This window comes from Pseudochaenichthys georgianus, chromosome 13 (assembly GCF_902827115.2).
Source record: "Pseudochaenichthys georgianus chromosome 13, fPseGeo1.2, whole genome shotgun sequence".
NCBI lineage: Eukaryota > Metazoa > Chordata > Actinopteri > Perciformes > Channichthyidae > Pseudochaenichthys > Pseudochaenichthys georgianus.
Genome location: NC_047515.1, coordinates 9269814 through 9286966, shown reverse-complemented (window position 1 = coordinate 9286966; position 17153 = coordinate 9269814). Strand labels below are relative to the sequence as shown.

The 17153-nt window shown below is 40.7% G+C and overlaps 1 protein-coding gene across 4 annotated transcripts in view; it reads left to right on the top strand.

Moving 5' to 3' along the window:
* The window catches only part of sgsm2 (small G protein signaling modulator 2), a 94261-nt gene that overhangs the window by 10272 nt on the left and 66836 nt on the right, over positions 1 to 17153 (top strand). For all 4 annotated transcript variants that reach the window (XM_034097880.1, XM_034097879.1, XM_034097878.1 and 1 more), the window contains exon 2: positions 3766 to 3841. In XM_034097880.1, coding sequence (XP_033953771.1) covers positions 3766 to 3841 — 76 coding nt within the window. The remainder of the gene's footprint in view (positions 1 to 3765; positions 3842 to 17153) is intronic.

Below are 17153 nucleotides of genomic sequence, written 5' to 3'. Positions count from 1 at the left end.
GCTGCATCATGTAGAGCTGCAGGTGATCATAGAGCTGCATCATGTAGAGCTTCAGATGATCATAGAGCTGCATCATGTAGAGCTGCAGGTGATCATAGAGCTGCATCATGTAGAGCTGCAGGTGATCATAGAGCTGCATCATGTAGAGCTGCAGGTGATCATAGAGCTGCATCATGTAGAGCTGCAGGTGATCATAGAGCTGCATCATGTAGAGCTGCAGGTGATCATAGAGCTGCATCATGTAGAGCTGCAGGTGATCATAGAGCTGCATCATGTAGAGCTGCAGGTGATCATAGAGCTGCATCATGTAGAGCTGCAGGTGATCATGTAGAGCTGCAGGTGATCATAGAGCTGCATCATGTAGAGCTGCAGGTGATCATAGAGCTGCATCATGTAGAGCTGCAGGTGATCATAGAGCTGCATCATGTAGAGCTTAAGCTGATCATAGAGCTGCATCATGTAGAGCTGCAGGTGATCATAGAGCTGCATCATGTAGAGCTGCAGGTGATCATAGAGCTGCATCATGTAGAGCTGCAGGTGATCATGCATAGCTGCGTGTCTCAGTCAGCAGCAGCTGATCCTGATCTCTGATATTTCTCTCCTGTCCGATTAGACTGCACTCGCGTTTATGTCCATATCGATCAGATCTAGCTAGTTCTAGCTAATTATATGACTGCCTGCTTATCAAAGGACACCTAAACAATAAGCGTTGCTTGGCAACAGGGTGTGGTGGCAAAGTATAGCGCAGCATTATGCATTTGTTTACATGAGGGGTCAACATGTCCCCGTCTGGCGGTTTTAGGAATAAATGCGTTCTTAACTGTTTAAGTGTTGTGCCCTTAAAAAGGGGAAATAGTGAGTGAGTGAGAGAAGTGAAGAAACACAATCACGCAGCTCCCGCCTTCACTCGTCTGAATCGAGCGAGGAAGAGCACAGTGATCCATCCCACTGGAACCCGGAGGCATTACTAACAGATCAACGTACAATCAACCCATACATCTCTTTCTCCACATTAAATGTTAGACATTAGAATTGACTATTCTTGTCTGTCACATAAATGGCGCAAATGATGCGGTATTGCGCTAAGGGGGAATTATTTTTGACCGGAGAGATTTAGATTTGCCGGTCTTCAGCCTATTTTACCGGCTAACAGAAACTCTGGTATGTGGGTCTATACGATATAAATCACCTTTTGCGCCTGAAGAATTTCTAGTTGTGTTCTGGCAGCTCTGACGTATTGGAACCAAATTAATTATTTTTCTCTGTCTATGACATTCTAAAACCTTTTTCTAATAGAGTGGTGATGATGGCGTATGTTTTGTAGGCCAACCTGGAAGTAAGCGTTGCAACAGCTCCCTTGACAAAAAACAATGGTATTTTTCGATTGGACTTCGGAATATTGCAGAAAATAACATCTGTGGCAAATTTTGTAAATGATACTAAAAACAATTGTTCAGAAGGATGATCTCCACTTAATGACTATACTTTTATGAGTTTTGAAGCCGAAACAGAATCGCCATCAGTAAAAAGCTAATGTAAGGCTATAAGTGTACTACATCATGGTGGCATGGCTGCATGTCACCACCGCTAAACCAAAGGCTGACTCGTGTTTGGCCTGATAACGTGAAGTAGTCTTATTTTGTCGCTTGTTGGCAACGGCGGTTTTATAACACACAGAAGCTTCCGACGATCACGAGTTGGGTATTACGGGTGTATTTTATGTCATAATACACAATATATAAACCTTCAAAGCTCGTTTAAAACACAGACCTTACAGTATTTCAGGCGTCTAACAACAAACACGTAAAAAAATAAACTTCAAGACAAGGGAACCAAAGTTGGTAAAATGCTAACTAATTTCCTAGGACTCATTCCTGCACTTATTTCTTATCGGCTTTGTCAATGCTTTCGTGGTTTTACAAAACATGTTATTTTGCTCATCCCACACAATAAACTTTGAAGGATAATGAAGCTCCCTACCTCAGACCCCTTATACAGGGGAAAAGTTTGAACTGACTGATGCTCTAGTTGTACAATTAATTTCTTCCTGTTTATCAATTAGATCCAAACAAGGCAGAGGTGTCAGGCAGGTCCCGGATTAATTATTGCCGACAATTAATTCTATGGAGAGAAGGAACTTAGACAAGCGAACACCAGACTGACTCAGACTCTGCTCCCCAGAGAAACAAGAGATAACAGCAGAAAGACTCATTCGGATGTTTCCAGGTTGCCATACTATTAATTAGAAGTCAGTGGTGCGGGGGTGTGAACAAGAGTGGCAGATCTGTTATTAGTAGCAGTCACCATTTAAAAAAGACACTGCATAATTATTTGTTTATAATTTTTTTGTTATCAGGTAGTTGCCACACAATGGCTCAAATGTTTCCGAGCAGAAAAGCAAGTAGAAAATAATTTGGTAGCATCGTCAGCTCTGGATTTTTGGGAGCAATCAAAAATTCGACCTGAATTAAATGAAAACTCATTTTTGGGTGATCTATTTGGCTATTGTTTTGAATATTGGCCAAACAGGAGGAAAATAAGGCTTAAGCACATGTGAATCTGTTGCTAATTCAGGGGTCGACACATCCACTTTCTCATTATAGGTTAGAATAGAGGCTTATGGTGGCCATTACTAGTCTGAGTTGGAGTGTTGGTATCTGCATGTGTGACTTCAGCCTATAGTGAAACAAAGGAACCTCAATTAGCAGAATGTGCAATGATAAGATATATAAACATAAGAAACGTATAATAAAATACAAATAATAAAATATTATATGAACATGAACTAAATTCAATTTGTATCCTTTTTTATAGAAGTTACAAAAAACATTACATTTACATTATGAGCCTGACAACAATTGCGCAATGATAAATTGGTGTTGTACTATTTCATCAACATAACTAACTAAACTATATTATTAAAATAACTTATCAAGTTTTCAGCTACAACGGTTCCTTCCATTTAACTTCCATGCTAAAATTACACTATTTTGTTTGGTACAACAGGGAAAACTATTTTATTATTCATTTGGGAATCAACAAACATATCAACAGTGTCAATTACTGTAATTGTTATGGTACCAGTTATGCCTCGGAATACTGGCATATTAGGAACAATTGTGATAACATTACAAATGATATCCTCCATCATAAGAATTTACAGAGAATGCACAACGGACAGAATACAAATTGAAATGTACAGCACTTTAGTGTATTGTGAACCATTAATATAAATCTCTTTCTAATCCTTTACATTTGATCTTGCACCACTTTTAACACTTCTCCTTGACCAACCCTTCAAGGTATATCGACCAATATGACCAAGTTTCTAGGGCGAATAATATTTGTGCTTTCAGGAGGATGACACCTCAAGTTTTGGCTGCTAGCAACTTTATTAATCCAAAACATAAACGTTTACACAAATTGTAATCAAAATCGTAAGAGCCTGTTTGTCATGAATTGAACATATCACATTCATACCCCCAGAAGAGGAGCCATTTCCATCTCGAACACCCTTTAAACTTTCCTTTACACCCAAGATCAGGCAAATGTGTCTTTGCACAGTTTGAAAAAATAATTTTCATTATCCCTCTTATTCTAAGATGCTGGAATCATGAGTATGTATATGACACTGTGATGCCTAAATCAAGTTATTATTGTAGTGTGTATAAGTGTATGTAATCATCTTTTAACAACTGATGTAAAACTGAAGCAGAATACCTTGACTGTGAACAAACGTTGGCTCCTTTGTGCCTTTGTCTGTAGGTGAAGCAGATTATGGAGGAAGCGGTGACTAAGAAATTTGTCCACGAAGACAGCAGCCACATCATTGCTCTGTGCAGTAAGTACGCTTTTCTGGTTCTCTCTGGATACACACACACACATTGTCTCTTTCTCTTCCGCTCTCTGTCTTGCACACACACTTGTTGAACTCCTCAGCAGGTGACTGGGTGCTGCTTCTCCGTCAAGGACACTGCTTGACGTCAGTGTGCCTCTGACTATGCTGCTGCATCAATGGAAAGTTAATAATCACAGTAGAGCTAATGGAAACCCATTTTAGAGACAGGCTGTACAAAACCCAGGCTTTTTAAGCCCTAGACACATCTGTGTGTGTGTGTGTGTGTGTGTGTGTGTGTGTGTGTGTGTGTGTGTGTGTGTGTGTGTGTGTGTGTGTGTGTGTGTGTGTGTGTGTGTGTTGTGTGTGTGTGTGTGTGTGTGTGTGTGTGTGTGTGTGTGTGTGTGTGTGTGTGTGTGTGTGTGTGTGTGTGTGTGTGTGTGTGTGTGTGTGTGTGTGTGTGTGTGTGTGTGTGTGTCCTGGTCGTAGATAAAGGGGTTGCCCCTTCTGACCGGATGGTTGCGCAGGCACTGGTGTGTGACTCACAGCTTCCATGCTGGTCAAACAGCTGACTCTGCCTCTGGCATCAAATTAGCCGAATGACACAGTAGAAGTCTTTTAGCTTTGTATCAATTTGCCTTCTTCTGAACTTACAAGAGCTATACTGAGCTCACAATGCGCACTATGGCAAAATTCAGTCTACTAGAGTAAAAGGAATGGTGCTCACATAACGGTCAAAATGTTCCGCCCTCTTGGCTACGTCATGGAAGTTGTTCAAATAGCCGCAAATACGTTAACCCTTTTAACCATAACCCATTTCAAATGAAATGAACTTACCACTATACTAGTGTCGTAAAGAAGCCACCATTTATTTAGTTGGGTTTATTTAGCTGTCGGTAAGAATTTGCTGCCGCTAAACTTGCTAGTTAACAGCACCGATTGTTACCTAAGGGCACAGCAGCTATGAGCCATTTGAAACAACAATACACACCAGAAATTCACACTTCACTGCGCAATTATTTACAGTGTATGACATGCAGTATATCTAGGAGAGTATCCAAGTTGAGACACAGCCATAATGTCTGTTTCATGGGGTTCAGACACATCAACCCCTTTTGCTTCTACCTGCCCTATCAGCCGCGGTTAGCCCCAAATCAATGGACACTGCCAGGATCATGAATTTTATACCAAATAATTTATGAATCATCACTACAATGTTGTATCTTTTATTTGTTCTTAAATGTCAAAGACAGAGTCTGTCTGCACATACTGTATCTATTGTCAGCCTTTTGGCACTATTAAGCCCCATTAACACAGGATTACTATTGGCTGCGGATTACCAGTGGTTATGGAAAGAGCATTGGAAATGAGCCCTCCCTAAACCTTCGTCTTTTCGGTGACACACTGAAATGAATTTAATTTTAAAACGCAGGAACTTATGTAGTTTGATCTTCGCCATCGGCCATTTCAGTCATTTTCCTATTTAAAGTTTTACTTAGTCTGCAGAGGTAAGAGGGTCAATCAGTTATTATGATGATGTTCTCACATAAAACTAATCCTGGCCAATCCCTTCCACTTCAAGGTCGGAATGCAGTGCGTACTGTACATGAAAGAAGAAGGTTAATTTTCCTAAAATATGCTGTAATTCAAAGATTATAAAAGCCAATTCTTTCCTTCTTCATGTTCAGACAGGACCATGTCAATTGAATTGACCTCATGGGGCAGCTGTGACTCGTCGCAATAAAAGAGTGACTGCTGTGTGAGCATAGTTCATCCTTTCATCGAGCAACATCAGTAGATCAAATGTCTCTCTCTCCAGAACAGCCCGGATCACATCCTTCCCTGTCCCTTATTCAAAATAGAATAAGAAAAGAAAACATAATGTGGTCATTTTAGAAAAATCCATTCAAAACTCATATGAGTTCTTTGTTCTTTTGCCCTCATGTATGGTACATGTACAGTATATTCATACAAGTTGTAACCTGTCATTGAGTAGGATGCATTTTTTTTGCTAAAACGTTGATGACGGGGTATTTATAACCTCAGTTCCTGGGTCATTGTCATCCTTCTGAATTTCAACAAAACTGTGTTTATGTTTCTTTAAATATAACATCACATGGCTACAGTCGCAGGAAGAAGTATTAGCTTAATAATGCTAGCATTTGTGTGAGTGACTGCTCCCTGAAGATTAACATGCCTAATACTATTCACCTTAAAAAACCTCTCTTGGAGCTTCTCTGTGTTTCAGAGGAAGTGTGCCACCTCCACTATAAATCCCTGACTTTATTCCACAAATTGAACCATCATAAAACAGCCGATACACCTTTAAAGGCCTGTTGCGTTTTCTATGTGCAATATGAATAATGTTATTCATGTAGGGAAAGTGCTGAATGATTGGAAAACACTTCATATTACCAGAATAAGCCTGGCAGAAGTGTGTTTTAGGCTCGTAATGATGGATAGCCTAGAAGGCACTGGGGATTTTAGTCCAAATCCACAGAACGCTATTGGTTTAATTCAGTTATTGGATGATTGAGTATATCTGGGAATGTTGTCGTCCCAAAATACACAATTGCTGGTTAAAGGAAATTCCTTCAATACGATATGAAAAATGTTTGTTTGGCCAAGTCTGCCACTTTGGTAAATATTTCAATTTAAAAATGATTTAAGTGTTGCAGATATTTCTTATCGTTTCAATACTGGCATGCCTTCTCTGTTCCATAATTTCTCAAGGATATTCCCAGTATCTAATGGATGTTCTATGAGAGTTCAGGGGAGCAGTCTTTAGTGTTCTCAAAATCAGCTGACCTTCTGAACACAACTTTAACAAGTATTTAAACACAACACCTGTATTTAGTAAACTATACAGAAGAAGTGTTAATTCGATCTACCTTTCGTGTTGCTTGGTAGTTAAGTAAGCTTGAGACGCAATTTTCCCGTTTTATTTTCCACGCACATCGTAATGGTAAAAATACTCATTTGGATTGTTCACATAACATTTTCTTAACAGATTTAGCAAAACACTAGTTAATGCAGACGAAAGTGAGTAATGACACATGATCACAAATAAATGGGAACATACAGTACTTCCAACTTTTTCGATTATCGAAGACAAACATCAGTAGCACAAAATCTTTACTTCCTTGCCAAGTGACTCCACCTGGACCCCCAGACTCTGAAGCTGTTTTCTTATTATACCTAATACATTACATTTCCTCTCTGATGTTTCTATTGGGTTACTTTCATGAGATAAATGGCAGTGAGCCATCGGAAAAATCCTTCTGGATGGCCACATGACAAAAGGAAATGACATGTGGCCCTCTTGAACCTTCATTGTGTGCTTTTCTCAGATGTGCAAATGGACAGTGTGTGTGCCAGCTGATGAATTCTGTCATCATCCCCTGTGGTCACTTATCTTCTGCCTTAGATCACTTGCAGATGGGTATTGACTTGATTTGTACCCGTTGTCATTTGGAAATAACAAAAACCAATCCAAAAATAAATAAAATAAAATGAATAGAAAAAACACAGCAATATAAACCCCCACAACATTGAACCAAAATGTGGTTTTTCACCTCAAGGCCGCTTGATTCATTACCCTTAGAAAACATTTGCCTAAGGACTTCATGGCCTGACTCACTTCTTTTTTACGATCCCTTTATCGTAAGATTGATACAGTACTGGATGCTTTACGACATGGCTGCCTTGGGATTGACATTTCGCTACCAGTACTAAGCCCCGCCTCTTGTATCATATTAGTTCCAGCCACCAAGATGACGACAGCCAAAACTCAAGGCTTCAAATCCCTTATAAACCTCATTCCACAATCTGACGGGTCATTTGAATACATTGAGTTTTTATTTACATTACATGTTTTATATACTCATATTGTCAATACATACCATTTTGAAAACGCCGTTACCTGACTACTTGTGCGTGATCTCGGTGGTGTAATATTTAGAGGCTTCTTTTAAGAAAAGAGCCCTCTTCTAAACTGCAGACAATGGCTACAATCATCATCATCAATTCCTAACTCTACAGACTCGACCTTTCAAATTTCATTTTTTATTTTTGTAACTTTATCTAATTGTATCCTACTGTCGACTTTAAAGAGGCATGGTAGCCTTGGAAATGCCACACACAGTTGTAGTTGAACCCCCCCCATGTCAATGTGATGACATGAGGTCAGACCACATGATGATCGCCTCCCTTTTCAGCAGTCCAATAAGAGCCTGCAGGCCAACGTCACCATGACATCACTGCATGCAGGATACTCATCAGCCTCTACAGATAGGTGACCATCATCCGATGAACATCACTGGATTTCATTAGCATCTGACCTTTTACCTTACAAAACGTAAACCTTTTCCCGAAAAAAAAAAAAAAAAAAGTTTTAACAACATGTTTATTTATTGACTTTTCAATCAATCAATCAATCAATCAATCAATCAATCAATCAATCAATCAATCAATCAATGTTTATTTATATAGCCCAATATCACAAATGTTACATTTGTCTCAGTGGTCTTCACAGTGTGTACAGAATATCAGTATGACAATACGACACCCTCTGTCCTTAGACCCTCACATCGTACAAGGAAAAACTTCCAAAGAAAACCCAGTTTAAAGGGAAAAATGGGAGAAATCTCAGGGAGAGCAACAGAGGAGGGATCCCTCTCCCAGGACGGACAGACGTGCAATAGATGCCGTGTGTAAATTGAAAAGATAATACATTTGCAACATAGGTAGTCCAAATGTTTTGAAATGCATGTGTGTATAATAGGAAGATGAATCCACGAGGATATCCATCCAGGACCGATGATCCAGGACCACAGCCACGACTCAAGATCCAGCGCTCGCGATCCAGGACACAGGACCGCAGGATCATCCATGACTCCGGATCCCAGCGTATATAAACACCAAAAAGAAAGACATTTGGGGAAGCTGGGTTAATCGGAACATGAGAGTACACAGGTATAGACAGAGAGAAGGAAGAAGTAAGATGTCCCCCGACAAACTAAGCCTATATCAGCAAAACTAGGGGCTGAATCTAATCAGCCCTAACTATAAGCTTTATCAAAAAGGAAGGTCTTAAGCGCACTCTTAAAAACGGATAGGGTGTCTGCCGCCCGAACACAAACTGGAAGCTGATTCCACAAATGTGGAGCTTGATAAGAAAAGGCTCTGGCTCCCATTGTACTTTTAAAGATTCTAGGAACAACCAACAACCCTGCATTCTTGGAACGCAATGCCCTAGTAGGACAGTAGGGTATAATGAGTTCTTTAAGGTAAGATGGCGCCTGCCCATTAAGGGCTTTGTAGGCGAGAAGAAGAATTTTAAATTCTATCCTGTGTTCTATAGGGAGCCAGTGTAAGGCAGCCAGAACAGGAGTAATGTGGTCCCTTTTCCTAACTCTGGTTAGTACACGAGCTGCAGCATTTTGAATCAGCTGAAGCGACTTGACTGACTTCTTGGTACTCCCTGATAATAAAGAGTTACAATAATCCAGCCTAGAAGTAACAAATGCATGGACTAGTTTCTCTGCATCGTTTTGAGGCAAGATATGCCTGATTTTTGCAATGTTACGTAGATGGAAGTAGGCGGTCCTTGAAATTGATTTTATGTGTTACTTTTCATTCCTGTATAATCATTTTGCGCAAAGATGGCACTGTTTGTCAGAGCACTTCATCCTTCTGGGATTTCATGAAGAACAGCTCCAACGCCTGTGTGTATGGGAATGCCTCTGGTGCTGGTCCATTAACTGCCAGTGTTTCCTTCCCACAGATCTGTTTCCCACATATCTGAAATATACTTGGGGGGGGTGGGGGTGGTAGCGGGGGGTGAGGTGACGTGCAACAACATTAACCTTTCTGTTGGTCGCTTGCCACATTACATTTCATTTAGCTGACGCTTTTATCCAAAGCGACTTATAATGACCGATTACAGGGATATTCTCCCTGGAGTAACTAAGGACTAAGTGCCTTACTCAAGGGCACACTAGTGGTGGTGTTCCTGGCGGCATTTGAACTCACAGCCTTCCGATCTTCAGCCCACCTCACTATCCATTGATTAGACCAATCACTTCCCTCTCAAATGGAAATATGTGTTTACATAAATGGTGACCACACCGTTTGAGACCCACTGAGAACTTAGACTAAGTTAACTATATAAATCAATCAATCAATCAATCAATGTTTATTTATATAGCCCAATATCACAAATGTTACATTTGTCTCAGTGGTCTTCACAGTGTGTACAGAATATCAGTATGACAATACGACACCCTCTGTCCTTAGACCCTCTGTCCTTAGACCCTCTGTCCTCAGACCCTCTGTCCTCAGACTCTCTGTCCTTAGACCCTCTGTCCTTAGACCCTCTGTCCTTAGACCCTCACATCGTACAAGGAAAAACTTCCGAAGAAAACCCAGTTTAAAGGGAAAAATGGGAGAAACCTCAGGGAGAGCAACAGAGGAGGGATCCCTCTCCCAAGACGGACAGACGTGCAATAGATGCCGTGTGTAAATTGAAAAGATAATACATTTGCAACATTCAGAGAGTCCTTTACCTCATCTGAGCTGAGGTTATCCCGAGCTTGAATGACACACAGAGACCAATCAAGGGCTTTGATTTATGATCTGTATGACAGTGGCCATGTCGGCAGGCCACATCATGTGGACAGCCAGTCACCCTGTGAGAGGCAGGCCACTTAACAGGCCAGAAGGAGGCGAGATCAGTGCAAGGGAGCGAGGGATCATTGTCCACAAGTTAATCGATCGCAGATGGCGTCGTGGTCACGGACGAATAAAAAATAAAATTATTAAAAAAAAAATTATTAAGAAATTATTAAAAAAAAAAACCTAATGGGTCGCGAAATATACTTGGGCGACCGTTAATATACCTGGGCGGCCCGCCCAAGTATAGTCTATGTGTGGGAAACCCTGAAAGAACTGTCGGCCCATAGCTGATGAGACTGGCCCAGAGTGATCTTCCTTGCAAGGCCACAGAGATAGAAAGTCAGACACAGTGATGATACAATTTCATGCTCAGAATATTTTGACTGAAATTCCATAGAAATGACTCATCTTTAAATATTGAAGATTACTGCAGGCTCATTTGTAGGATAAGTATGTAAAGAGAATGGTTGGGCTTTACCAAAGTGGATGCTACAAAGGAAATGTTTTGTATTTAATTGCTGATGGTACTTAAAGGTCCCATGTCATGCTTTTCCGGTTATTGTCCGTCCCCTTGTGTGTTATGAAGGTTTTTATGCATGTAAACGGTGTGCAGAGTCAAAACCCTCAAAGTACACCCTGTAGCGAATAAAACTAAAACAGAAAATACCTCCCCAAAACGCCTCGTTGGAGATACGTCACTGTCCATTTGATTCTTCCGGGTACATCATGATGTCAACCGTACCCGGAACGAAATGGACCAATCCGTGGAGCCGTTACGTTACGTCCGCGGAGCCGTTACGTTAAGCCGTTACGTTAAGCCCCCGCTGATTGGTCCAAATTGACCAATCCACGGACTTCCTCACACACACACACTCAGTGCAGGCAGCTCTGCTGATCTCTCCTCCCTGGCTGCAGGCTGATAACAGACAGTTGGGATCGCGGCGAAATTCTCTCTGCAGACCCATTCTCACAGCGTTTATCAACCTTTTTCTTTCTCAATATCAAGCCACACTTATTGTGTTTACTTCGGCTGTGACTTTGTGTGTGCTCAGGGTGAGTTTGGCTGTGTTTAGTTGTGTATCGCTAAACAAGGAAATCACACCTCCACGGAGCTTAGCGCGATTCACAACGTCCCGACCAATCAGAGCACACTGTGCTCACAGGGAGGGTGGGGGCTGGAGCTATTGGAGCTACAACGAGCCGTTAAAGGCAGAGAGTGAAATTCAGTGAATACACGTAGTTTTCAGAGATGCTGTTTGAGAAACCAATGTGAGTTTAGAAAATTGCACAGTATAAATCTATTCTAGTATACCTCAACAATGGAATTATGATCAGTGGAAATGGCCATGACATGGGACCTTTAAACAACATGTCCGGTTTTACAACTTTAGTCAGCGGTAGCTTGAGTTCTTCCCGTTTGAAAACTCGTTTTCAGATTTTTTTTATTACACATGAATGCAATACAAATATGCAATGTTTGTATACATATATATATAAACAAGAAAGAGAAACATAATGCATGTACCGTGTTTTTCAGAATCACAATCAGAATACCTTTTATGAGTCCCACAGAGGGGAAATGTACGTTGTTACAGCAGAAAAAGAGCCACAGACGGCTTAATGTTGCATTATGTTACATGCATTAAAAAGTACTGCGTTTAAAAAAAGAAAAGAAAAAGAAGTTACACAATCTACAAAATACACATCCTGTAACAGTTCTTAGGATTTAGCAGCCCGGTATATATTGCACAGTTATTAACGGCATATATAGCACATAATTGGTTGGTATTTAACAGCAAGATCGACTCCGAAAGTTTTCTCTTTTATCTAATTTCCTATATCTACAGATTGGTTTTAACGTTACCCCTTGTGGTTTTCTTCCCTTGCCCCTTTCATGAGGCTTCTTGTTGATTATTTAATAGCAACATGTACAATACCATGCCGTCCTTCTATTAGTAAAAAACAAGCCAGTTCGTTAGTGCGGCCAATGAAATGTTGGCAGTACTGCAGATACAGATAGGAAGTTGCAGGATGTTGTTGGCAAGTCTCACTGCGTGGTTGGAGTTAACTGTTGTATAACTGTGTCTATGTGTAGGAGTCCATACCTTCCCCACCACATTTAAACAGCTCACAAAACTCACCCTCATTAGCCTCATGGATAGGGCACTTGTTGTTATGGTATCATACATGTCATATGTGTATTATAAAACATGGGCACAACATGCATACAACGCTGTCCAGAGATACACAGCTCGGAAATAAACAGTGCATGTGTTATAAATAGAACACCTCAAATCACTGCCAACAAAAAGCATCCACGCATGATTGGCTTCATTTTGTCCTTCTCATGCTAAAAAGGGAAATGCTAAAATGGTCTGGTAAGGAAAGAAAAGTGATGTATTCTCACATTTTCTCTTTAGGAATGAATTTAACTAACTGCACTTTGTGTATTTTGTTATACAAAGGTTCGATGAAAAAACTAGGAATTAAATAAGATGGCTAGAGTCACCAAAAATGTATCCTTAGGTGCTTTTATTAACACCAACGTGCTGAAAAACACAAAGTAACAAGGATTGTACAGGAAGAAATCAAAATCCTGCTATATACATACAGGTCGAGGACATATAACTGGTACCTCTCTGCTCTACAGCCACAGTCAGAACCTCTCAAAATACTTGGCCAGGGTTTTATACATGTTAAGCCACTCCCCATAGGATAATCCACTATTTATACCCCTAACCAATGTTATTCTAATCTACAAACACATTCACAATGCAAGACAAATTACCCAAACACACCACATCAAAATAGGTCAACATATTATCTCTTTGACCACAGAAGCCCCAAACAATAACATTTGTATACTTGCAAGAAAAGTGCCACCCGCGCCCATGCACTACATGGTATGCTCCAATTGCGCACAGGTGTTCCCACTGATTGAGCCTCTACTTAAGGCTGCTTCTTTCTGTGGCTCTGTTTGGCCTTCACAACCTTGAAGGAGAGGGTAAGCAGGTTACTTGCAAAAAGACTTCCAATAAATTAGGTTTGAACAAACAATGACTTGGGTTTTATTTGATCAAATGTGTGTTACCCTCAGTGTGCCTTTTACCATGCCCCTATGCCAACTGTGATGAAGGCTTCTTCTTCACATATTTATAGTAGATATTGTTCCAAAAGAGAATCAACTAATAAAACATGATAACAAATGTTATAGTTTCGTGTTACACAGCAGTATATAAATTAATTCAATTACCCCATCTTAATCGGTTGCAACATTAAAGTGATATGTGTATTTATCTGTCGAGCGTTTTTATCCAATTTAATGAGTTATTTTTAAATGTGCAATCCTTCTACATTTTCCAGGCTAATACTCCCATACTTTTACCTGAAAAACCATCTAAATGCAGAACACATTTTTCAAGAATTTCACACTGTTGTGTTGCTTCTCTTACTGAAGTAAAATATTTGAGTACGTATCGCAGCAGCAAAATCGTAAAGAAAAAATGAAAGAAAAATAACTCATAATACAACTGCCGCTAAAGCACCAGTTAGCAAATCTTACGCAGGAAAAAATATCCAAAGTCCAGGCAAAAACATCATGTTTAGGCAATTTATTCCAGTGATCCAATATCAATACAGTACAAATGACAACGGTTTTGCCTATCTTGAGATTCTTGACCTTGTTTCCCGTTGCCTCCTTGTGTCTTTCCCTGGTAAAAAAAACATTTCCCCTTTCTGGTGTGCCATCCCGACCTTACCCGTCATCCCCACCGTCCTCACCATATCCACCATGGTCACCATCCCCACCATCCCCACCTTACCCGTCATCCCCACCATCCCCACCTTACCCGCCATCCCCACCGTACTCACCATCCCCACCTTACCCGTCATCCCCACCATCCCCACCTTACCCGCCATACCCACCATCCCCACCTTACCCGTCATCCCCACCTTACCCGCCATACCCACCATCCCCACCTTACCCGTCATCCCCACCTTACCCGTCATCCCCACCATCCCCACCTTACCCGTCATCCCCACCGCCCCCACCTTTTTTCAACATTTGAGGTATTCCTACTTAGCAGTAATGAGACAGAAATGGAGAAGGAACAAGAGGTGATAATTGATCCTATTGATTGAGGGTTAGAAGAAGGACATTATTTGATTAACTGGTCAAATATGGAGGAGTTGAGCAGAAGTAAAGGAAAGATTGGTGAGTAAGAGAAGAAGGGATGGCCTGCAGCAGCTAATGGGCTCATTAGTACACTGTGGTCATGTAATGACCTGCCACCCAATGGACATCCGAATCCACACACTGCAGACTGATGAACAGACAGAAATAGAAATAAATCTAGGAACGAGATATCAGCGGACAGTAAGTGATATATTTAACCAATGGAAATAATGAAGGGGAATGTAACAAGGTCCACTTCATCCCATTTACTGTAGCTTTCAGATAGATTTAATTGGATATGTATTATGAAAGAAATGTCTGAGAATACATGGATGGGGGAAATATGCTATAAATCAGAGAAATAATCAGATAACAGTTGATAGCATTGAATAATAGAACTCATGGATATTATTCAAACTGAAAATGTGGCTCAAACTTGTCCAATCAGTTTTATTTTCATTTGATATTCTTATATGAGCCTACTGTAACATCTGTTCTTCGAATAACCTATTGTTCAAGTTTTTTCTCTATAACTACTATACTATAAATCAGTGGTTCTCAACTGGTGGGTCGCAACCCAAAAGTGGGTCGCGGACCCGTTTCGAGTGGGTCGCAGATGTGTGAAGAAAAAAAGAAAGTTGAAAATAAAAATAATGTTCTTTTTTTTTTGGAAAAAGGTCAAACTTTTATTTTTGAAGGCCCGATTTTCTAACGCTGTGCATGCAGTAGGCGTTGGACTGGAAGTACCAGAGACCATAAACGGTTTTGAAACCTTCTGTCACGTAGTGATCATCTTCTCAATAAAATATCTTTGCTGATGTTTTTTCTTCTGGCCTTTGATCAGAATCAAGATTGTTGCCGGAAGTCCCCACGGAGAATAACTTTGCGGTAGAACTATTCTTTATACATCCATGGGTACAACTTCAGATAAAAATGAACACGTAATGAAATATGACCCCCGGTTTAATGATTGACAGGTCAGAGAACAATGGGAGCTATCTACCCTTACCCACAATTTAAAGTAATTCACAAAGACTATCTCCTCTTTACTCTTCTCTCTGTGTGGAGCAGCAAGTTCAGCTGTCGGAACAAAGTGAAAAACAAACAATGGCATAAAATATTATTAATATGTCGGGTACTAATAGATTTATTTATTTATATGTTAGAATCTCTAAAAATCTCCTGGGGGAGATACCAGACCGCGATTTATTGACAAAGGAAAAAGTGGGTCCCGAGGCCTGAGCAGTTAAGAACCACTGTTACAAATAATATGTTATTTGTAGTTTAAAGACACCCAAAGGCACTTTACATGGTAAACAGCAGAAACCACAGTTTCCACTAGGAATGGGTTTTATTTTGGTTAAGTTTTTGAGTGCTGTGATGCCCCTGTGGGTCCATCAGTAGAGAGGGTGGGGCTGTTCTGTCTGTGCTGTATTGGCTGCATTGATTGCACTGATTGCAGTAACTCAGGGCACCTGGGTCTGGTGCTCTGCAGCTATTTTAAAGCCTCTCTGCTCCTGTCTGGTCTCTCGCTCTGCTTTTCCCTGCAGGCACTCTGGTTTGGTTGAGTATACTATGAGTTTCTTCAGTTGCTTTACTTTGTGCACTTCAACACTCTCACACACATACATGTCCATACAATCCTCACCCTGCATTTACATTACTGATACCACTGACATCCACACCTCATACTTTACTGGTTTTGACCTAATTTGATTTGTTTGACCTAAATAAACATATTTTGTTAACCGTCAACATGGTGTGTCTCCTTTTTGTTGTGGCCTTTTGAGCCGGGTCATAACAGTGCAGTTTAGAAAGATGGCGATATGGGTGTCCACAAATGGAGCTGTACAGGTATCATTACGTAGCACTTTAGGGTGGTTGACTATGCCAATGGTCACATGTTATGAACATGTTTCCTCAATTTATGAATTCATTTAAATTGTCCAGGTTAAATGGTTTTAGTGGTTTGCTTTTTGTCACTATTTTCTGATCTTTTTTGGCCAAAGGACTCTCGGTTCTCATGACATCCCGATCCACCATTACCAAATGGTAGTTTCCCACTTTGTGCTATTTGAAGCAAAGGGAATAACAAGTACGATCATGTCTCTCTGACAGATCATTACTGGACAGAAACAATAGAGTTACAGAACAGCATCTGATGCACAGCCAAAGAAAGACATCATCTTAGGTAGGTGATAACCTGCAGTGCTGGTGACTGATGCTGAGCAGAAAGCCAAAAGGCCACAGCGTATCCAGACAGCTCAGCAGAGACAGCTCAGCAGTCCAGACTGGAGGAGCCGTGCTCTGCACAATGCCTTTGACTCAAATCACAGTGCAGCAGCCGGGGCTGCCCTCTCCAGCATATTGAAGACCTTTTCAACTGTAGACGGTTTGTTTCACCCTGTCAGGGTAGCTTTATTATCACTGCCTGGTAAATCCAAATCCAATTCTGATGAACTGCTCTCA